Here is a 23715-nt window from a genome sequence, read left to right as displayed (position 1 = left end):
AATTATTAATACATCAAATGGATCAATCCACTAATAAGGTTACAGCCCCCATGATCTAATCATTACCTAAAAGCTCCGTTTCTGAACCTTGCTTTGTTGGAGACCATGCTTTCAAAACATATAGTTTTGGGAGTATGCTGTGTATTGCTTTTCCTCTTCCCTTGGAGCATCCTAGTGCTGTGTATCAAACTTTGTAAGAAGTGTTAAATCCCTTGGAAATTTTCCAGTTCAGAGCTAGAGTGATTCTGTGATGGGAAGTAGTCCTATGAGCTCTGAGGTGGAGAACATGCTTGAGAAATCCACCCCAGAGTGAAGGTCTGTTAAAACCTCACATTTGTATTCCTTCATGGTGAAGATGGTGCACTTCTGGTTCAGGTGCACTGTCTCAGGGAAGGGAAAAGGGAATCGATACTAATCCAAGCAACAGACTAGCATCAGAGAATTTCAGAATGTATTTAGGCATTAGTAAATTACTGTCAATTCTCCAGAGACACGCTCAATATAGATCTATAATGGAAAGCTCTCCATCCTGTTTTATGTTTCAAATGAAGCCACAAAAGCTCCATCCAGATGAACAGGACCTTATTTCATCCCTCTTTGCTATTATTATTGACCACACACACAGATGCTGCCAGGAAAGTAGAGTTGGAAATGGACTGAGAGACCTTGAAAGAACCTTTTGTCTTTAAAATGCAGTAGGGTCTGTGGGTCATCTGTAGCAAGTTCAGTAAAAGCAGGATTCTTAAGAGTTCTCTGGTGCTCATGGTGAATACCTAAGCAGTTCTGGAGGTCACTAACACATTCAGATAAAGATGGGCTTTGTCAGAACCACTTATTCATACAGAGTGATAAGGAAGGTGGAGTCACTGATTAGAACTTAGTGGGAGGTTATGGGGCTTGGGATATACCTCAGTTGGTAGAGTGCCTGCCTCGTATGCACAAGGCTCTGGGTTCAATCCCCAGCACTACAAAAAAAAAAAAAAAAAAAAAAAAAATAGAAAGTGGGAGGTTATGTTATATTTCATCATCTTGTTTGCCAATTTCTGTTTAAGGAGTGTGTGCTAAGCTTCAGTATATTCTGAGTGTATAGAAAATAGCTAGTCATCTAGTACCTGTAGTTACTGAATCCAAGGAACATAGTCAATACATGCAAAATGGATTTCTTTTCATAATAAAATTTGCAAAACAAACATACATAATCCTTGGAATCTATTTATATTCTTTCTCGGGAACATTTTTTCCCCTAATCCTTCTACAAAAGGTGTGTGAGTCCCAATGGATGTTTCAACTCCTGCTAGGTATTCAGGACTCAGTACAGCTGCCCCTTCCTCTAAGTCTTCTTGGTCCACTCCACATAAAGCAGCGTTCTCCCTGTACACAGTTCTTTGCCATATCCCTGTTTGGTTGTCTTGTAAGCATACATATCTGAAGTTTTCTTGCTGAGTTTTTTTTTTTTTTTTTGAGTTTATTGTGTATTTCTTCCTGTTAGTCAGCTTTCTGTTACTATTGAAGAATGCTTGAGATAATCAGCTTATAGAGAGAAAAGGTTTACCTTGGCTCACAGTTTTAGAGGTTACTGTTCAAGGTTGATTGGCCTCCCTGCATTAGGCCTGTGGCAGCACATCATGGTGGCTGAGCAAAACTGCTCACCTCATTGCAAACCTGGGAGTAAAAACAAAGTGGTAAAAACTGATGTCCCACAATCCCCTTTGAGAATACACCCCAGTGATCTAAAGAACTCCCACTAGGTCCCACCTCTAAGCATTTCCATCACCTCCCAATAAAACCAAGCTGATGACCAAGCACGTAACATGTGGGCCTGTGGGGGAACATTCCAGATCCTATGTAGAATCTAATTCCATAGGATCAAGACTCAGAATGTCTTTTTAATTGCTGCTTTCCTGTGTCTGGCACACTGGAGATTCTCCATGAGGTCTGTTGAATGAGCCAGGACACTGCTCAATTGCTGTGATGTGTGCTTTCTCTCTATGCTTGGGAAGATTGAGTAACTACCTGTTGGGAAGGTATTTGCTACCTTATTCATGTGTTCATATGTCCTTCAAACAATTATTGAATAGCTGCAGTGCCAGGCACTGCAGTACAGAGTCCTTATAGGAAGGCAGACAAGTAAACAGACCATTCATAAATAAATAGAGGGACACAAAGGTTGGTTCCTGCTATGGTGCCCCTAGGAGGGTTCTGGCCCAGCAAGGGGGTCAGGGAAGATTATAGAAGGAGCTGACCCTGGAACTCTAATGTCCTGCATCTGGAGTTCTTTTGGAATGAGTCCTCTCTTAACCAGGGAAAACACCATTGCCCTTTATCCTTACCATCACCAGATCTTACTCCTCCTTTGACTTCAAATTCTTCGGGTTCTTCTGGCAGTTAAATTCTCTTTGAAAAGTGCTCAGGCCATCTGGTTTGCTGTGTCATTTGTTACAACTTCACCCTCAATGTCATGCAGAGGAGAGAGAACCACAAGTTGCTTCCTCTTCTTGGTAGGAATAGTCCTTATTCACTAAAAAAACCACCTTCAGTTCAGCTGAAGTCAAAGTTAAAGACAAGCTTTACAGGGAAGGAGAGAGCGGTGTCTGTGATGGGGATGCTCTCCATGGCATTTCTCCTCTAAGTTTTCTGGCATTTTCCAGGCTACTAATTTGCAATATTTAGCACTGCAATTCCATTGTACCTCACAAATTTTCCTGAAAAGAGAAATATGCCCATCAACAGGGCCCTTTCTTACCAACTGCTCTGCAAGCATTGAAAACAACTCAGTTTCATATTGGGTCAATTACCTCATTACCTATGGGAAATGGAGGCATTGGTTGCACCATTTCCTAAATATTTAGGCCCATAGCCAGGTCACAGATAAGTGTGTGTGTGTGTGTGTGTGTGTGTGTGTGTGCGTGTAGTTGCATTGGAATGTTATGTGTAATTCTTTTGGGACTTAGGTTGTGTTAATCATTGGTTCTTGGTCCAGTTAATCATCAGTTCTTGGTCCACTATCATCATTGGTCCCTTTGGGTCATTTATTGATTGATCAACTGATCTTTTTCCATTATTCTCCTTTTCCTTTTCTAAAGGTGACAGCTGGGTTCATATATCTCCATGTCTTTGCATACACAACCTTGTAAAATGATTATTATTGCTTTGTGTGTTTATACTCTTAAATTTCATAAATTAAACGGGGCTATAGAACTCATTTTATTTCTTTCCTTCATGATCAGAATACTATATTGGAGATCTCTCTGTGTTGCTAGGAACATGTCTTGTTGTTTCTAACCACCAGAATGTCCTGTAGGGTGCATCTCCTGTGTTTCACTTATCAGTCCCACAAACAATGAACACCCAATTTGCTTCCCCTTCTGATGATCATGATTGACACTGCAATAAAAATGCTTGAACATATCCTTTCTTGTACCCAGAGCTTTTCTAGGATATATGCTCAGAAGAGGGATTTCTGAGTCATAATATTTGGCTAAATACTCCCACCTCGCTTTCTAGAAGAATTATATGTATTGAGAAGTCCCAGAAGTACATAAATGTTTCTGTTTCTTCATGTTTTTGCCAACTTCCTAATTTTTTGGCAATGTTAAAGATGCAAAGTGACATCTTGTTTTGGTTTGCATATCTCTTATTACTAGTGAATTTGGGCATCTCTCCATATACTAGCCCTTTTTGTGTCCCCTTCTGAGAACTGCCTGTTCACATCCTTTGACCATTTCTCTATTGGTTTTCCAGTCTATTTTTTCATTGATTTGCACAGTTTTCTTCTTTATTGTAGATATTAGCCCTTGTCAACTTCAGATTTCGCAAACATATTCTTTCAAATTGACACCTCTTGCATTGTCAGTTTGATATCCTTTAGTGAACAGAGATAATTTAATTTTGATTTGATCAAATTGATCAATTTCCCCTCATGATCAATAGTATTTTGGATCTTACTTTTAAAATTCTTCCTCGGTTGTATATATGCATCCTGGATTGTTTTAAGAACTCTACAACTTGCATTCTATGAAGAAACTTTTAAAGAGCTTTGTTTTCCTTCTGGTTCTGCCCTTTCACAGTCATTAGTTGATTTGATAATGATGGAACAATTGATACAGATTATGGAGTTGGTGTGATTTTTCAGATGTGCTAAAAACATACTAATTTTTTTTTCCACTTCAAATTCCTGTTGGTGATCAGGTTTGACTAACACAGTTTCCCGCTATCTTCAGTGTCTACTCTCCTTGACTATATCCCCTATTTGTCTGAGATGCTTGCTGTTTTTCCTCAGCAAGCTTGCAGAATCAGTAGAAAATATTCTTATTGCCAGAATATAACCTTTGTTTCTCTGGGTCATAAGATAGGCACCCACTTCCGCTAGGTGCTCAGGATGCTTGGACATGTGTAGGCATTTCTTTTTCCCCTTAAAGATTCTCCAGAGGTACCCTGCATTAGGAATTCACAACAGCCTTAATCCCAAAAGCTATTTTGTACTCAGGTGGATACTCTAGTTTGAAGAGCAATCCATTTGTGTTTAAATGCATTCTCCTTGGGTTTCTTCATGTTGTGATTTTTTTTTTTTTTTAACTGAATGAACCACACTGTATACACCTCAGAGCTGGCAGCTCCAGCCAGGGGATTTCTGACTTTGGAGACTATTAACTGTGAAAAAAACCTTGAGGAAGTTTCCCAGGATAAGCCCTTCCTAGATATATTTGGGAGGTATTTAGTTTTTTTTAAAAAATTAAATTTTTAGTTGACAAAATTTTGCATATTTACAGCATACAAAATTTTGTTTTGAAATATGTATATGTTATTGAATGGTTAAATTAAGCTAATTAATATATTATCTCACATACTTATAATTTTTGTGGTGAGGATAAGAACCCTTAAAATCTGTCCTCTTAGAGGTTTTCAGGTATACTAGACATTGTTATTAACTGCTGTCTCCCTATCATGGAGTAGACTTCTTGGACATATTCCTTCTAACTGCAATCTTGTACCCTCTGGCTAACTTCTGGGGAGTGGTGTTCTTGATGGTCATAGTGAGTGTGTTACCGACATTCAGTACCTGAAAGGTAGAGGTGATTAATGTCCCACAATTTCTTGGGAACTCTAAAACAATAAAATTGTTCAGTTCCCCAAAAGCCAATAGTGCCCCTATCAAGAAATAATGCTTTAAATTGTTTCAATTTACAGATAAAGAAAACAAGACCCCGAATAAGGTGAAAAGTGCCAAGTTCAAAGAGCTAGACCAATCCTGAACACAAGTCTCTAGACACCACGCTGTGGGCTTTCCATGGGTACAAATAAGGGTTGTGTGAGTTTATTCCAGAATCTTCTTTTGGATGGACAAGACATTCCACATGCAACCCGATCATGTTTTAAATTTTTCTCTTTTTCTTCACTTTTTATTGATTTCAGCTGAGCTTGGTGATTATGATCCTGATGAGCATCCTGAGAATTACATCAGTGAGTTTGAGATTTTCCCCAAGCAATCACAGAAGCTCGAAAGAAAAATCATGGAAATTCATAAAAACGAACTCAGGTAATGCGGGTAGACATTTATGAAAGAGAGATGAGAAGGTATTCTTACTGTAGGGACTATGGAAATCATGTGAAGCAGGAATATTTGTAACATGTGGGTAGACTATTTCAGGTGGCAGAGCAATATATCTGGACACTGTCAAGGACACCCAGGTGTCCTCCATCAATAACAATCTCAATAGTGTGGAGTCGCTCAGGTGGCCACTTATGAATGGTCAGCAGTTATCAGAGCTATATGTTTTCTTATACTTAAGGGTTTCTAACCACCCTGAATTTCTGAAAATGAAATCTAAGGTAAATAAATAATCCTTTCCAATTTTGAATTTGCTGTTGCCTTTTTCCCTCCTCATGGATGGAAGCATTGATTTCAAGTAGAATTCATTGACAAAGTTCCTTTTTTCAAGCTACTTCCAAGATGACAGGATTTAGTGTCTGATCCTCCTTGGCTGAGAAGTTTCAGGATGGTAAGTATAGAGTTGTGGTGGTAGGAGTACCAAATTGCATAGTATTCACTATGTACCAAGCACTGTTCTAAGCATCTTGTAAATATTGACTTTGTTCGCTCTTCACAACAACCTAGGAGATAGGCCCTATGGTTGTTCTCACATTACAGATGAGGGAACTGAGGCACAGAGATTAAGTATTTTACACGTTAGTAAGTGTCAGAGCTGGGATTTGAATTCAGGCATCCTGGGTGCAGAGCCTGTGCTCTTAAGAACTGTGTGGTGCATCCTCCACAGAGGCTATTGGGAATAAAATGAAGCGTGCTTAGGAATCATCACCAACTTGAAATTTGGGTAACTCAGATATTCTAGTCTGTATTAGGGTTTAGATTCTGTGCAAATCACAGAAGAAATTCTTTTGATAATAATAGCAAGTACAGGCAATGTTATGACAACGACATTGATGAAGAATTGCAAGATCTGAGGTGTGTCCATCTTCTGGGTTCCTGGTAACTATAAAGAAAAGAGTGTCACTGGTTTATGAATTCTGGAACGATTGTGTCCCATTAGGAATGAGTGCTAGAGCTCCCCCTTCTGGTGAGTCTGAGAAGAGTATAGTGTGGTCATTCAAAGTAGCTGTTGGATTGTGTAGAGGGAAATGAGGGGAGGGTCAGGGACCGGTGGGCTGGAAGGAAAGATGGTGGAATGAGACAAACATCATTACCTTATGTACATGTATGATTACACGAATGGTGTGACTCTACATCGTGTACAACCAAAGAAATGAAAAGTTATACTCTGTGTACAGTGAATCAAATGCATTCTTCTGTCATGTATACAAAATAGGACAAACAATTAAAAAAAAAAAGAAATAAAACTGCCTTCTGAAGCACCAATTACCAATTAGAGTCACTAAACACGTAGTTCATATCTGAAATGGAGAGCCCATATTTTGGTTCTAGACATATTGTTCACACAGTGGATCAAATGAATATTGTCACTCTATAGTCATGTTGGCAAAGTAAAGGCCACCTTGGAGTCTACCATTGCACGATTAAAAAAAAAAAAGTGACTGCATATTTCAGCTTGGAAAAGGTAACTTCATTCCTAGAAGTAAAGATAATTAGACATCAAAACATTGTACTTGCTTCAGAAAGCAGCATATCATCTCCATGGGTTAGAGTATTACTTTCTAATGAAAAGTTTTGTGAGGAAATATATGAAAACCTCACTATTCTTTTTACACTTTTGGAGACAAGGGTGTTAGAGATAACGATAAAGTTCCAATATTTTGGTTGAGGGGTCTGTGGCATAGGAGCATCCTTCCCAGGGATCATAGAGTGAGGGCTCTTGGATGAAGAAATTGCATCCATTGTGTGGATTGGTAGCAAAGGTCCTCTGTAACCACAATTCGCGGGGCCTTAAATGTTTAGAACACATTACAATAAACATTTTTTGAGTGCTTACTGGATGCCAAAACACTGTGTGTCATCATTCCATTAGTCCTCCCAAACTCTATGAGGTGGGCACTATTAGTGTTCCCAGTGAGGGATCAGCAAAGGTCAGCCTGGCGTGGTCGAAGGACTTGCCTCGTTGGTCATAGCAGGTTGAGGACTTGCACCTTGACACCAATAGCCACACTTTTACCCCTTTGCGGATCAGTCCTGAGAGACAGGGAGCTGTGCAGATGTTTCACGGTGTCACCATGGCAGTGGGCACCCAAGGATGGACACCAGGTGGGAGAGCAGGAGGAGTAACTAATGTCTGCCACTCAGAGATGCCAAGGACCTGAAAAAGAATAGGAGGAAAGGAAATCGAAAGAAAATCTTGAGAGACATGTCAGGAAGCCTTGGTGACCAAACTGATTTTATGAGAAAGTGGGTAAATTAAAAAAGATTCCGGATTATTTTTAACAATCAGAAAGCTGTGTGTCAGCTCCCAGATTTGTTGAGATCTCTGAAAGTGGTAATTGGGGTCTAGGGATCAGTCAGCCACTGTTTACAAATCTCAGAAGTAATTTCCATGGCTTGGTCAGAACTGCAGCTCTATGTGGCATATGTAGCGCTACACATTTGTAACAACCAGAAAGCCCTGGGAAGGGGTCAGAGTCACAGGTCTGAGGGATGCAACTGTCAGGCATCATGTGACATTGCAAGCGCAACTCCAGGGGTATTTTCCTGTGCATTTTCTTCATTCTCCCCAAGTAGACACACATTTGGTTCTGCATCAGTACTGCAGAGAGAGATTTTAGGTTGGGAGGGGAAGACAAGAAGAGTAGAAGAAGGGGGTGGTGCAGATGAAGAGGAGCTTTCTGCAGATGGACGGAAAGCCTGCTCTGGAGGTTGAGGCTGCTCTGGAGGATTAATGGACATAGGTGGGGAGTGTGTTGGTGGTGTGTGGGGAACAGGGTCTTCAGTTGAGTTGCTCTGCACACTTCCACTGTGTGGAGACCTGTGGAAGTCCGTAACCTCAGATGTATCCAACTCTCCAAGGTGGTCACTGCACGTGTGACACTCCTCACAGCAAAGGGATGATGTGCAGCCATGGACTTCTTGTTACAGAGACTTCCTGAGAAGACACCAGCTGGCCTTTGTTGGGGTTGCAGGGGCCCAATACATAACCTGGTTTCTGGACCCAGTTGAGAAAGAAAACAAGATAGTGATAGAGGTGTTTAAATATTAGCAGATATGGTGATGGTGATTTATATAGAGAGAAATGCTTTCACCTTGGGGAGGCAGTTTCAAAATCTGCTCCCAGATTTTTTATTGATTGGAATCATTCAGATCCTATGCTCCCGGAGGAAGAGACAAAAGCTTCTTTACTCGGGGGGACATTACTCAGGAATGGAAAAGGACTTCCTTTCCCCAGAGAGTCTATACACTACTTGAAGGTGGACCCTAAATGACCCGGTGGACAGGCAGGAATGAGAGTTCTTTGGAGGAAGAGAGAGAGAGAGAGAGAGAAAGATTCTGCAGAGTTTTGAGGTACTCCAAAACAGAATGGAAAACTGAGATTTGGGTAACAGTTTCCTTGGACTAAATGCTTAGACTTCTTAGATGTTTATGAGATTGGTGTGTGAAGATTAAGATTCATGCCTGATCCACTATTCTTCCTTATATGCCATATGCCTTATGCTCTATCTCTAATTACACTGGAAGACGGGATAGAGAGAAGCCATGGTTTTGAGAACATGATGGTATTTTTAGTTATTGATCACTTCTGTATCTGTCAAGGTAAGCTAGATTTTGCTGAGGACAACCTCCAAAGTTCCGTGACTTAGTGTAAGAAAAACTTCCTTGCTCTGCTTTGTTCACTTGAGGTCAGCTGGGGGACTCTTCTCATCATTGTCACTCAGGGCAGTCATGAGCTTTATTTTGCTAGTTGTTGAGCCAGGGGAAAGAGATTCTTGGAAAGTCTTGCTTAACTTGGAAGTGATACATGTCACTTCTGCTTACAATTCACTGGTCAGAAGCAGTCCCAAGGTCCTTCTCAATAGCAAGGAAATGCAATTCTACCTAGTGTCTGGAAGGTGGAATGAGCTAGAACAGCTACTAAACGACTCTTAATAACCTTCACAATGTCACTGACTAATAGAATTGATTTTTGTTTTTCTTTCTTTTCTTTTTTTTTTTTTTAACAGACTTTACTTTTTGGAGAAGTTTAGGTTCACAGTAAAATTGAGGGGAATGTACAAACATTTCCCATATACCTTTTGTCCCCTGATATGTCTGGCCTCTCCAGTTATCAACATTTCTTTCTGGAGTGGTACATTTATTACAATAGATGTATACATGTATACATTTTAATCATCTACAGTTATAGTTTACATTCGGGCTTATTCTTAGAGTGTATTCTGTGGGTTTGGACAAATACATAGTAACATGTATTCACTATTATAGTATTTTATAGAATTGTTCCACTGTCCTAAAAAATCATTTATCCCTATCACTTAATCCTTGGAAGCCATGGATCATTTTAGGTCTTTATAGTTTTGACCTTTCCAGAATATCATAGTTGGAATTATATAGTAAATAGCCTTTTCAGATTAGCTTCTTTCACTGAGCACTGTGTATTTAAGCTTCTTCCATGTGTTTTCCTGACTTGATAGTTCATTTCTTTTTGGCATTAACTAATAATCAATTGTCTGGATGTACCACAGTTCATTTATCCTTTAACCTACTGAAGGACAACTTGGTAGCATCCAAGTTTGAGTAACTCTGCTGTAAACATCTGCGTGTGGATTTTTGTGTGGACATAATTTTTCAACTTATTTGGGTAAATGCCAAGGAGCCTGATTGCTACATACTATAGGTTTAGCTTTGTAAGAAACTGCCAAACTCTTTTCCATAGTCTCTAACCATTTTACATTCCCACTAGTTATGAATGTGAGTTCCTGTTACTCTACATCCCCACCAGCTTTGGGTGCTGTTGGTGTTCTGATTTTGCCCATTGGAATCACAGAGTAGCTGATAGAGCTTTATTTGAAAAGACTTTATAGAGGCATCTTTGGGTCTCTTGTGAATGAGAGGACATAGAGATGTGCCATTCACATTATTGAACAGAGATGTGCCATTCAGCATTATTGTCAGTGCTAAAATCAACTGAGTCTGAATAATTCTTCTAGATAAGTTATGATTAAATTTTTTTTTTTTTACTTTCTGGGCCACATGGTCTCTGTAAAAGCTACTTAGCTCTGCTTTCATAGAGAGAAAGCAGACCTAGACAATTCATAAATGAACGGGCCATGATTGAATAAAACTTTATTGATAAAACAGGTAGTGGACAAGATTTACCCCATTGTTCCTAGTTTGCTCTCTCCTGGTCTGAATGTGGCAGAGCAAGTCTAGATTCAATTTCTGCTTCACTCTCTTACCTCTGTAGATGATTTCAAGACAATGAGAGCTTTATTTTTTTTAACTATGTGTGAAAAAAGAATCTCCTTTAATTTATAGACTTCATTGAATTTGATGTGCAGAGATGATGTCCTAGACCTGGGACTGATTTAGGAATAGGTTATTCCTCCTTCTAGAGTCCTCTAGTGGCTGGATGGAGTCATTACCACAATCTCTGGGGATGTGAATACTATTTTCTATTTTTGGCCCTCTTGGTTTCTGTTTTCCACAGTTTTAATCATAGCTATCTGGGTTCAGAGTAAATACCCATTCCATTAGTCCTGAGGGTTCTTAGAGGAGGTTTAATATAAAAGTAAGATAGATTTCACTGTGAGGAGCCCTGATAAACTTCTCTGGAGGTATTTCCTAGAGTTTCTACTCTGTCTTCCCATCTTCTCATCACCAGTTGATCAGGTTTGTCATTAGGGGGAAAATTTTACATTAATTTCAGACAGAGGTCATAAGATTTTAAATATTCAAAAGCTCAACTGGCAGTGAAGCTGTTTTTATGATGTACATTCCTTGCCTATAAGTGCAGCAAAATCATTCAGTTAGCCACTGCTGTAGTGGCCTAATGCAGTGAGGTTTGTGCTAGAAGCAGTCATGACACTGAGTGTATTTTATAGAGAGCAATTATCTCTATTTCTCGAGTCTCACATTCTCTGTGAATCATGTGCCCTGGCTTCCTAGCAAGGAGTGATAGTAATATTTAGCTTTCTAGAAATAAGTGCCCTGTTATGAAAAATAACCTTTGGCTGTGCTTCTGACAAGTGGATCACAAGAGCCCCCTTAGGAAATGTTTTGTCAGCTTTGAGAAGAGTGTTCATTGAGTAAAAAAGAAAATGGGAAATTTCAATTATTTTACAACCCTGGTCTTTCTTCAGATGCACTTTCTTTCTGTCCTCTCTCCTCCCTCTTTCCCTTCTCCAGTTCTTTCCCAAACTCTCAAATCTCTCTCCCTTATAGGTTATTAAATCTATTTTCATTCTCTGTTGCTATTTAACATAAAACCTTTGTTACAAATAGGAAGATGGAATCGCTTGGCATCAAATGCTCCTCCTAGGAAAACGAAATCCTTGCATTATGTGGGCTGGAATTGGGAACATATTTAGAGCAAAATGGGCCAGAGGCAAATGGTGTATGCATCCAAGGTGTTAATGTTTTATATACAGGTGAAATCTGGTGAAAGTGACTTGAAGAGAAAATGAACCTTGACACCACAGTGCAACATGGTTGGGAAGGAGGACAGAGGGATTGTATTGAAAGTAGGAGTCAGCCATTATTTAACCCATTCTGTGAATATTTCAATGAAATTGACACAGATGGATTAAAATAGGTTGGAAATCATAATCTCAAACTTCTTTTATTTTTATTATCATTAATATCATTCACTAATCATTCACCAATATCATTCATTAATATTATTACCTCATTAATAATAATAATGAATACTACCACAAATAGTTTACCTATTACTTTTTATCAAAAGAATAAAACTCTAAAAACATAAATATTTATTTCAAAGTTACCATAAAATGGTATATTTGTTGCTCAATTTTTAAGGTATTTCATAAATGTGATGATGGAACATAATGGGTTAATACATCCTTTGGTTATTCCTGGTGTGTGATTCTAACTTACAGGGCAGAGCTAAAGACTGAACTTTTGATGGGACTATAGCAGTATCTATCATTAAAACTAAGACACCCATTCATCCAGGATGTATCCATGCCTCCATTCCTCTTTCCACCTATCCATTCAGACAACACACATAGGGCAGCTTTGCATGGGGAACTGGTGTAGTGTGTGTAGTGTTGGATTTCTTACTGCAGATCTTCAACTGCCTCACCATCAAGCTGGGGTCCCTGTGGTTACCCATACTCACCCCTAATCTGATACATTCAAAGATTTTATCTAAAAAGTAATATCTATGTAGCAATAATTAAATGGCTCACTACTTTTTATTAATGGGAGACAGCTACAACTACCATTCAGAGCCTTTGACTCTCAAGAGATCACTAACCAAAAATAAAGCAAATTGACACTTAGTTACTACACTTAAAGATCCCTTAGAGTCCAAAGCAGGCGACATAAAATGACAGTCCTTGGGCTACACTCTGACCTAAATGTATGCACCTTGGGTCAAATAATAGTTTAAAAAAATGGCATCAGTGGTTGCCATAACGGTTCAGCTTGGCTTGTACCTGGGGCATTTGGTGACACCAATCCCTGACATCCATGTGGCAACATTCAGCAACAGTAGTGCCCTTTGAAAGAATCATTTGCACTCCAAGTATCCATCATCCCTTCTCTGCCAGTTCACCTACCTCCATTGGTATTGAGTTTGTGCTGCCATCTTTGATAGAGAAGGAAATTGAGTTCTGAGAAATTAACTTCTCCAAGTCTGCATAATTATGAAGCAGTAGAAACCTGAATTTTTGTGCTATGTTCTCATATCTTTCTAGATTGCTGCTCTCCTGTAAGTTGTGGTCCTACATGACTTCAGGACATCACCACTGCCTCCCTCAGAGCATGGCAGTTGCCCAAATTTGCAGTGTTTTATCTGATGCTCTTCATAGAGATGGTCCTTAATAGTCCCTAAGGGGCTTATGACAGATAATGTCCCTCTCTAAGTAAAAAAATTGGAAGTGACAGACTACGGACTTTCAATTTCAGTTAGGATTTAGAAAGGCATGCAACATTGATCTTCCCTAACTCCAAAATAACACCAATGCAAAAAGTAAACTACAAATTAACATTTTTGAGCCCATTTGAGAAATGAAGTTGCAAAGAAACTCAAATGTACTAGTATCTAAAATGTCCTTTCAATAAGAAATTCAGTTGCTTTGGCTTTTGGTGGAGTGATGGGAAGAGAAAGAAATTGCCATAGTCAGGGATTGGGGGACACTGAGGGCCACAAAACCTTTAACCCACTAGAGAACTTAGTGGAGTTCCTCTCAGGCACTCCAGACACCAGTCATGGCAGGACAGCCCAGGCCAATGATAGGGGACAGGACAGCAGGAAGAAGAAAGATCTGTCATTCAGAGAGCCAGCAATGGTACTGAAAAGCACAAGGGGTTTCCCTGCAGGCCCCCAATTCTGTGAAAAAACTGTAATGCACAGAGTGCTCTATGGAGTCTCATGGGTTCTAAGATCCCAGTCTTCTGAAGGGCAAGTTCTGAGGGTATTTGCAAATGTTTGAAGCCAGTGGTGCAGATTTTTTTGTTTGTTTGGTTTTTGTTATGGGGATTAAACGTAGGGACACTTAACCACAGAGCCACATCTCTAGCCCTTTTTAATATTTTATTTACAGACAGGGTTTTGCTGAGTTGCGTAGGGCCTCCCAAAGTTGCTTAGGCTGGCTTTGAACTCAGGATCCTCCTGCCTCAGCCTCCCGAGCCACTGAGTTTACAGGCATGTCCTGTTGTACCTGGCCAGAACATTTAAAGTTGCAACAAAGCTAAACCTTAAATTGCAACTAAGTTGTAACAAAAACTAATTTAACTCAAATTGAGAATCTCACTGTTCAGAAAGAGAACAGACTATTATTTTTCTACCCATGACTTAATTCTGGACCTCGTAGGTGCATATGGGTCAGCTGGAGCCAAATCCATCCCATTTCCTGTCAGCTGCACATCATGTTGCCCAGGTCATTGCTGGAAAAGCCCATTTCTCATCCCATTATTAGTGGCAACTAACAACTTTCATTCATTCTTGGGGCTGTATGTTTTTATACTCTATGCAATGGTATGCTAAAGGAGGATCAATAGGAGAGAGGTTGTTCCTCTTTGGCTAAAATAATGCAGAACAGGCAGGAGAGAGATATCTAGCTAAATATGTAATTACTTGACCTCACCTAATTTATTAGAAAAGCATCTCTCTTGAGAATTGCTAGCTCTTAAAAGAGAATTCTACTAATCACTGGTTTTTACCTCTAAATGTCTCATTAGAGACACTATTAATCTTAGCAGAACATATTCTGGTGCAACATTTAAAGGATGGAAAAAATCTTTATTTTCCATTACTAAACAGAGTTTTTGCCAGAAACAAATGTCGAGTGGGAGATTTGAGGAAATGGAAAAAAAAAATCTGTTTAATTGCTTTTAGTATCTCCTTGGAAAACAGATCTTTAAATGGTTTCTTCCTCAGTAAGCGGGAGGCCTTAGGAGTCTCGAATGCTATTGAGGTCCCCATCATTTCTCCTTTGCTTTCGATCCCTTGCCTTCACTGAATATTTGCAGTAAGCCTTTCTCTGTGTATGATTTTTAAAATTAGATCTTTAAAATGCTTAGCCAGTGGAGACTTGTAGTTAAACTCAAAGCAAGTGATACTGACTTAAGGATTTTTATTTAAAGATGAACTTTTGCTTTGCTCTATCTCAGTCTCCTGGCTGACACTTCCTCTCAGTGCAGGATTTCTGACTTCAGTCATATGCAGGGTTAGCAAAGGAACAAATGATATTTTGAAGATGAGGAACTAGAAAAAGCAATCCTAAAATTCATATGGAACTGCAAAAGACCTTAAATAATGAAAGCAATCTTGAGCAAAGGGAACAAAACTGGAAACATCACACTACCTGATTTCCAACCGTACTACAAAGCTATAGTCATCAGAACAGCATGGTATTGGCATAAAACAGACACATAGACCAGTGAAACAGAATAGAAACCCCAGAAGTAAATCCACACATTTACAGTCATCTGGTTTTCAACAAAGGTGCCAATAACACACAATGGGGAAAGGACAGTTTATTCAATAAATGGTATCTTATTGAAACGGTATCTACATGCAGAAGAATGAAATCAGGTCCTTGTCTTTCACCATATACAAAAGCCAGCTCAAGATGAGTTATATACAAAAGCAAATCAAGATGAATTAGACTTAAATTTAAGACCCCAAATATGAAACATCTCTGACCTCTAACATTTTGGTTTCATTTTCTCAAGTTTTGAAAGCCACAGAACTAGAACCATACAGTGCTTATCAATTTATGTCTGACTTCTTCTGTTCAACTTTACTTTTGTGATATTTATCTATCTTGTATGTAGCTTTATATAGCTGTGTCATATTCTATTATCTATCTGTTGATAGATAGTTGAGATTTTTTTTGCTGTTACATATAACACTACTATGAGACTTTTACATATGTCTTGGTACAACATACATTAGTTGCTGCTGCATATCTAACTATGAGCAAAATTGCTGTATTTTAGACCAAATATGTTCATTGCTAGTAAATAATGCCAGAGCATTTTCCAGATTTGTTCTACCAAATTGCTTTTCCATAGTAGTATATTGGGGTTGCTTTTGTTACACATTCCCACTAGTGCTTGTTTTTGTTAGTATTTTTAATTTAGCTATTATATGAATATGTTAATAGTTTCTGATGACATTAATTTACATTCTCCTGATCATAAAGAAGTTGAGCAGATTATTCATGTTGGCTATTTATACTTCTTAAATAAAAGATCTTTAAAATGCTTATCCAGTGGAGACTTGTAGTTAAACTCAAAGCAAGTGATACTGACTTAAGGATTTTTATTTAAAGATGAGCTTTTGCTTTGCTCTATCTCAGCCTCCTAACAACTTAAATAAGTTGTTAAATACCTATTAAGTATTTTGCCTATTTCTTTCTGCATTATCTGACTTTTTAAAGATGTATTTATTGATTTATAGGAGCTAGAGTTTAATGGTACATCCTCTGGAGCTGGACATGCAGTGGTTGAGTGTTTGCAATTAGATATTAGATACTTATTAGACTTAGGAAGTCTAGGGAAGTGCTCAGAAAAAGACCACTACCAGAGAAAAATTATTCACTTTCTATTTTAGTAGGTTTTCTGTTGCTATAACAATACACTGGAGACTGGGGACCTTATAAAGAAAAGAAAGGGGCTTATTTAGCTCACAGTTTTGGAGATTCAAGAGTATATCACCAGCACCTCTTCAGCTCTGCTGAGGTCCTTCTTGCTACATCACAACATGACAAGGCAACATGGTAGGAGCAATGTAAGAGGGATAGATCACCTGGCAAGACAAGAGGCTTCAGAGGCTACCCTTGGTTTTTTAGTGACAACCTACTCTCATGTGAACTAACTGGAATCGCATGAGGACTATGTGAATCCCTTGGAAGGCAGCACTCCCAGTGAGCTAACCACCTTCCACTAGGCCCTGCCTCTTAAAGTCCCACCACCTCTGATGTTATCACCCTGGGAACAAAACTTCCAACACAGAAGTCTCTGGGGGACGCATTGTCACATCCAAACCATAGCACTTTCTAACATGAACCTCTGAATGATAACCTGTTATAATGACCTTGTTTCCAGAATGAATTTTTAAAAAGTGGACTTGAAAGTCACACTTGAATTTTAAGAATAAATAACATGATTTAGAAAAAGACACTGGCAGCCAACTAGTCATGAGAGTGGCTAACTCTCCAGAATGGAGGTTCTGACTAGTGTGTGTCAGAATGAGGGCCTTTTAAGTGGAGTGGGAAGTTCATCCTGTGGCAGAGCGATGGCCTGTGACTGTGTGTGTGGCAGGGTGACACGGATGCCCTAGTTCTAGACCTGGTTCTAGTCTGGGTGATTAGGCTGGAGCTTTGCACTGAAGGATGTCAGAGTGGGTTGCACAGCTTCAACTGCTTCATTCTAGTCTGTATGTGGGTAAGATGACAGAGAGAGAGAGAGGGAGAGCACCAGCAAATCCAGTATTTGGATTCTGTAATATCTTTGTTTTCTGATGAAAGTTAAAATACTGCAAGAACTTACAAAAGAGGCATGGAGAAATACCTGTGAGTTTTGAGAAAAATCTTTCAAAATCACCTTTTCCCATTCCTATCCACACAGTTGGTGACTTTCTTGAGTGTGTTGTTATTTTATCTAGAGGAGAAAACAGTTAAACTGACTGTGTTTTGGAAAGAAAACAAGTCAAAGAAAGAACTAAAGTTAGGATTTCCTGGATTGAAAGAGCCCACATGGTGCTGATCAGTATGAATAAGTAAGCATTCTCCTCATGTATATTGTGTCAGAGTGAAGTTTCAGACACTAAAACAGAAGAAGAAATCTTGAAGAGCTTCAGAAAGACTTTATTTTCCTAAAGGAGGCATTTGAGTTAATTCCTGAGGAACATTCTGTAACGGATGGATTTCAAAGTTCCCTCTTTATTTCGAAGAAACAGGTAGCCTATTTGACAACTTTCCTTTCCTTCCCCAAGTCCCTGTGTATAATAGGAAAAACATTAGTCAGGGAATATACAAGAAAGGATTCCATTTTTAAGGATCCAGGCCAAGCATTCACAAGATAGCCATGGTTCTGTGTGCTCTGGGCTATGGATGGGCCTAGCCGCCATCACAGTGAGTGGGCAAGGACGCTGGGAGCAGCTGGGCAACTTTGACTCCTTCCTCTGGTTGGTCTGTGCTGAGTCAAGGGCCGCAGTGGGCTTGAACTGAGGTGACCCTTGCATGAGCAAAGAAATTTCCAGAAAGAACCCAAAACTTTACCCCAAATCAAGTTACTGATACATATTCTTCCCACGTGGCACATCTCACCCTTGCTTACGACATCTGGAGTCCACTTTGTTAAAGGGATATGTACAAGATAAGCATTCAAACAAGGATTGCCAAACACTCAAGGAAACAAAGAAACACTTAAGGAAACTCCATGAGAGACTGATTCAGCCCAAAAAGGATCCTCATGGAGAAAGCGGCATTTATGGAGCAAACAGGATTGGACCTTCCAAGAAATGAACAGAAATCCTTAGAAGGAGAAGAGGAATTCATGCTCATGAAATAAAAATAGGCTGCTATCTGCTATTTCACAATATAAAAAGATATTACTTTGGAAATGAATGCTTAATTGATATGTTAAAAGACTTAAGTAAGATGAAAAACAGAATGTACATAGCTGAAGAAACAATTGATAAGTTGGAAGTTTGAATTATGAAATAATTCAGGATGTAATACCAGAAGACAGAGATACAAAGAATGAAACACAGGTTTAAAAGGCATGGTTTTCAAAATACATCTACTAGGGCTTTTCAAAGGAGACACACACAGAAGTGTGTGGGGATGAAGGAGAAGAAGGGAAAGGAAGAGAAGGATAAAAGAAATAACCAAAGAGTTGTTGGATTAAGATGCTCCTTGGACATATAGGAGCAAAATTCCAGTAAAGAGATCTTCAAAGACCTTAAGGAGAAAGCAGATGGGTTGTTGTTTTGATTTAGAGGCACAGTGACTCTTGGGAGTTTTGAGAGAGTTTGGGGGCAATCTATCTATGGGGAAAAGCTTGGGTGGAGAGACATTTAATATTGCCATTTAATTTTACATTTTTAAAATAAAAATGAATTTCTGTTGTTCTTCATAGCAAATTCTTCTTGGTTGTTAGTTATGTAATTATCTCTGGGGAGTGATTCTGATTTTCTATGACATTAAGTGAGATTTTAATGTTAGCTAAAGTGGGGTCTTTGAAATGTTGCTTAATCCTGAGAGAACTTCAAGGTTATCCATATTTGTATTCTCCTTTTCTTCCCCTTGAGGCCAAGACCTTGTTTACTAGCCTAGAGGACAGTCTAGATCTAGTGGTAGATATTTCCTTTGCAAATCCAGTGCTGTCTGTGGAACCGGCTGACAATTCTTTGTTGGCAGGATGGCTCTGTTTAGTCTTGTTGATGGAGTAACAGGATTGACCAGTTTCTACCCCAAGCAAAAAGGGATGCCATTTACCCTGGATAATCTTTTTTAAATGAGAAGGAAAGAACAGATGCTGGGTTTTGTTTTGTATTAAGATTGAATTTGCAAGGACCTGTTTATTGGTAACTTGATAACCTTGATTAACTGTGTGGGTCACTGGAGTTCTCAGAAGACATGTGGGTGTATTATGGAATGAATCACTAGAGAATATGAGCTCAGATTTCTTAACAAAGGACTCCTCATGGTGAGAAATAATTACCAGTTTTACTGATTACTATTTATGTAATAGTAAAAGACTTTTCTCTTTTGTTTAGAATATTATATTTGATGAATTGAAGGGACTCCATGTTTCTGTTATTTCCTGTTTTAACTCCCTGAATTTTTCTTGTGTGATTTTAGAGGTCAGAGCCCACCAGTGGCTGAATTTAACTTACTCCTGAAAGCTCACACTTTGGAAACCTATGGGGTGGATCCCCATCCATGCAAGGTAACTTCCCCAGACAACAGGTAACCACAAAATGATTGATTTTCCCAAAAGAAAGTTAGTTGGTGTGCAGGTCTGGTAGAACCCTCTTGGGAGATTTCCACAGCCTGACCCACAAATACTAATTGAAAGGGGCACTACCTGGTTGTGGTCACATGTTTGTCAGTTGATATTCTCTAAGACTCCAAGAGTCTTCCAATAACTTGCTAATTGCAATGTAGAAGCCACATTTTCTAAATTAACATACATGGATTTATTCATCAAGTGGATTTATTCATTAAGTTTTCTTTTGGAAAGATAGAGGATCCTAACAGATTTGCTTTCAAGGCAATTACCCAGCAAGAATGTAGTCATTAAAAAATAGGAAAGTGGAAGGAAAAATAGAAATATTTCAAATTATATTATGACATTAGGAGTTCTTATTTTTATTTTTTCCTTTACTCATATTATTTGGAAGTATTTTTCATAAGGGTGAAACACAGACCATCTTTACCAGAATTACCTGGGCTCCACCCCAGAACTACTGAGTCAGAAATTTGGGGGTGCAGCTGGAAATTCTGCCTCTTCTTTAAGCTCCTAGGGATCCTGTGTACATATTTTCCAGAAATGACATATGCATGCAATCTCCTTTCCATATTTTTAGCTATATATCAACCAGACTCTAGTGCTAATGCTAAACTAAGTGTATCAGTCAGGTTCTTAAAGATAATTGGTTGGGTTATCCTGGAAGATTTATGTGCCCAGATTGGACCAGCTTATTAGCTAAGTACTAGGTTTGAGTGTTCAGCTCAGGCTGCTCATTAGAAGCACCTTGGGAGCTTCACAAACATCTGCTGCCCAGAACACACCCTCCCTCCATTATATCAGGGTCTGTTGGGGAGGAAGACCAGGCTCCCAGATGATTCCATTTGTAGCCAAGGCAGTGTACTTGTCCATATTAGCATTTGCATCCTACACAATTGTTTCAGGATATTTTCCAGCTGCCCCTTCTAGTTATGGTTTAAATCAGCTTATTCCATTTAGTGATTTATGTTTTAACCAGAAATTTGAGACTCTTTTTTTCTTACTGATTACTTAGAGGCTGACTTGATCTCTGTCTAGGCTGGAGGCAAAGTAGGATTTTCTGGACACTTTTTTATTGAAATGACCAGAAATCCTGTTTGGTTTGAGTCACAGAAGATGCTCAGGCTTTGTTTTCATTGTATTGGAGGGTTAATGGTGCCAAGAACAGTTTGCTTACATTATAGAGCAGATCTAGAACCCAGGCAGGCCCAAAAGATACATGGAAATAGACATGGTGTTTGGGAGTAATCTGTGTATTTCCAGGATGTTCCTGGTGAGGCAAAAGGTTCATTCCTGAAAGGAAAAAGCTATAGCATCCTGGACCTTGCCCAGATTTGGGAAGTCTTGTTCTTAGAAATTTAATCTCAGAAACTTAGTTTATGCTGTGATCATTGGACTTGACCCAAAATTAACCCAGGGTGAGGATGAATAAGTACTCCATTTGTTGTTTACTCTATTTTCCTCAATCCAACAGGTTTTTATTTCTATTTTTAGGATTCAACAGGCACAACAACGTTTTTAGGATTTACTGCTGCAGGTTTTGTGGTATTCCAGGGAAATAAGAGAATTCACTTGATAAAATGGTGAGTGCTTCTTTGAACAACTGGTTTACCACTTTTCTTATCCTTCTTTCCCACTTCCTCCTTTTGGATTTTTTTTTTTTTTTTTTTTTTTTTTTTTGCCATCTCAGGTAGAATATCTAAAATTCCTTTCTTTGCCTTGGAGTTTCATCATAAATGAAAGCCAATCTAGGTTGCCCTAAGTGGGAAACTGAATTTGTAAAAAACAAAGGAGTCACCTTAGGGGACTTAGAATTGGGGACTCTTCCCTCAAAGAGAGCAGAAATTTCTATTGATCTGACCATAGTGAGAACTCAGGCTGGGTCAGGGTAGAATAAAGGTGTAAACTCCTTAGTTTCTTTTGTATTGCTGTAACAAAATACCTGAAGCTGGACAATGTATAAAGAAAAGAGGTTTGTTGAACTCATGATTCTGATGGCTGGAAAGACCAAATATCATGGTGCCAGCATCTGGGGAGGACCTCTTGGATGAACCGCAACATGGCAAAGAAGTAGAAGAGAAGAAATAGGCAAGTGCAAAGAGCCTGTGTGCATGAGAGAAAGCAAGAGACTGGGGGGGCACCAGGCTCACTCTTTTATAACAACAAGATTTCTTGGGAACTAATACATTCCTGCAAGACCTAACCCACTCTGTGAGTTCAGCATTAATCCTTTCTCTCACAAGGGCCATCATGATATAGTCACCTCCCACTAGATTCCACCTCTTAAAGGTCCCACCACCTTTTGATATAGTTACTCTGGGGACCAAACTTTCAGAACATGGAACTCTGAGAGACAAGTCATACCCAAACCATATCAGTTCCTTCAAGCAACTCAGGACCCACTTTCTCCCACTCCTCCTCCCTCACCTTTCCAATCCTTGGTGCGCTCACTCTTTGTTATCAGTGTTATCAGTGAAGTTGCTATTGGTAGTAGCAGGCATGTCCACTCACAATGGCATGCAGATAAGAGGACTGAAGGAAGCAATTAGGGTTTCTGAATTGCTCGAGCCCTGGAGTAGTTAGGTTAAAACATGGTACATCTCAAATGCAGAGTGATTTCAAGTCTCTCCTCTCTTTCAATCTCATTTTATTTCTGGGCATGTTGAAGAGTGGAGGTGCAGGACTCGGGACTGTTATTTCTGACTTCTGTATCTTGTCCACATCTTCCTGGTGTTCCTGTCTGTGGTACTGATGTGGATCCCATCTTCCTGGCTTCTTCTTAGGCATATGTGTGTTACTAAAGACAATTTTCTTATGTTAATCCTAGTGGTGTTTTTTTTTTTTTTTTTTTTAAATCCAGTAAACCGTGCCACTCTTACAATCCTCTACCTAGTTAAAACAGAATAATTCATCAATGTGATTAATGAATTTAAGTGATGTATTAAGTGCAAATAAGAGTGTTGAGAATGCTAATTCTGGAAGAAGAGAACAAGGGGGCCCAGAGGGGAGCTGAAACTGTCAGTTGAGTAGAAGCCGATGAGAGGACAGGAAACTATTTAGAGAAATTGGGATCTTAGAAAGGAGCAGACCATGTAGGGAATGCAGTGTACATTGGGTGGCAGATGCTAATGTAGTACAGAGGGTTTGAAAGAAAACCAGGTGCTAAGAGGAAGATGCTACTAGGGGAAGGGATTTGATAGAAGTTTGGGAAGAAATCCTGAGGCTAATAGAACCGTGGCACTGAGGTTTAGGTAAATGTGAGAGAGTATTACCTTGTTCTTTTTTCCCAAGAAAAAGCACAAGAGGCACGTATCACTTAACCTAGGAATTAGATCAAAGGAGTAAAAATAGAATCCTGTCTTTACACCTATCTTCTCATCAAGGAGCTGACATGGGGCCTACATTCTAGGCAGGTTTTAATCGAACAGCTCCTTAAGATAAAATCTGAAGTCACCCTGGCCACAAGTTGTTATTCATCAAGTTGTTCTCACAAGTTTGAGCATTTCAATGTATAACAAAACAATTCCTTTGTAAACAGGAGTGAAAATTTGGCAGTATGGCGTATGCGCTTCTTGGAGATGAATGTGGAAGGGTGAGAGAGTCAGATGCCT

At 39.1% G+C, this 23715-nt stretch overlaps 1 protein-coding gene across 4 annotated transcripts in view; it reads left to right on the top strand.

The window, feature by feature from the left end:
• The window catches only part of Frmd3 (FERM domain containing 3), a 256494-nt gene that overhangs the window by 174787 nt on the left and 57992 nt on the right, over nucleotides 1-23715 (top strand). For all 4 annotated transcript variants that reach the window (XM_047525696.1, XM_047525694.1, XM_047525695.1 and 1 more), the window contains 3 exons: nucleotides 5413-5536; nucleotides 19957-20044; nucleotides 21599-21687. In XM_047525696.1, coding sequence (XP_047381652.1) covers nucleotides 5413-5536; nucleotides 19957-20044; nucleotides 21599-21687 — 301 coding nt within the window. The remainder of the gene's footprint in view (nucleotides 1-5412; nucleotides 5537-19956; nucleotides 20045-21598; nucleotides 21688-23715) is intronic.

Source organism: Sciurus carolinensis, chromosome 14 (assembly GCF_902686445.1).
Source record: "Sciurus carolinensis chromosome 14, mSciCar1.2, whole genome shotgun sequence".
Lineage (NCBI taxonomy): Eukaryota > Metazoa > Chordata > Mammalia > Rodentia > Sciuridae > Sciurus > Sciurus carolinensis.
The sequence above is the reverse complement of the archived record's forward strand: the minus strand, read 5'-3'. Positions and strand labels throughout refer to the sequence as shown.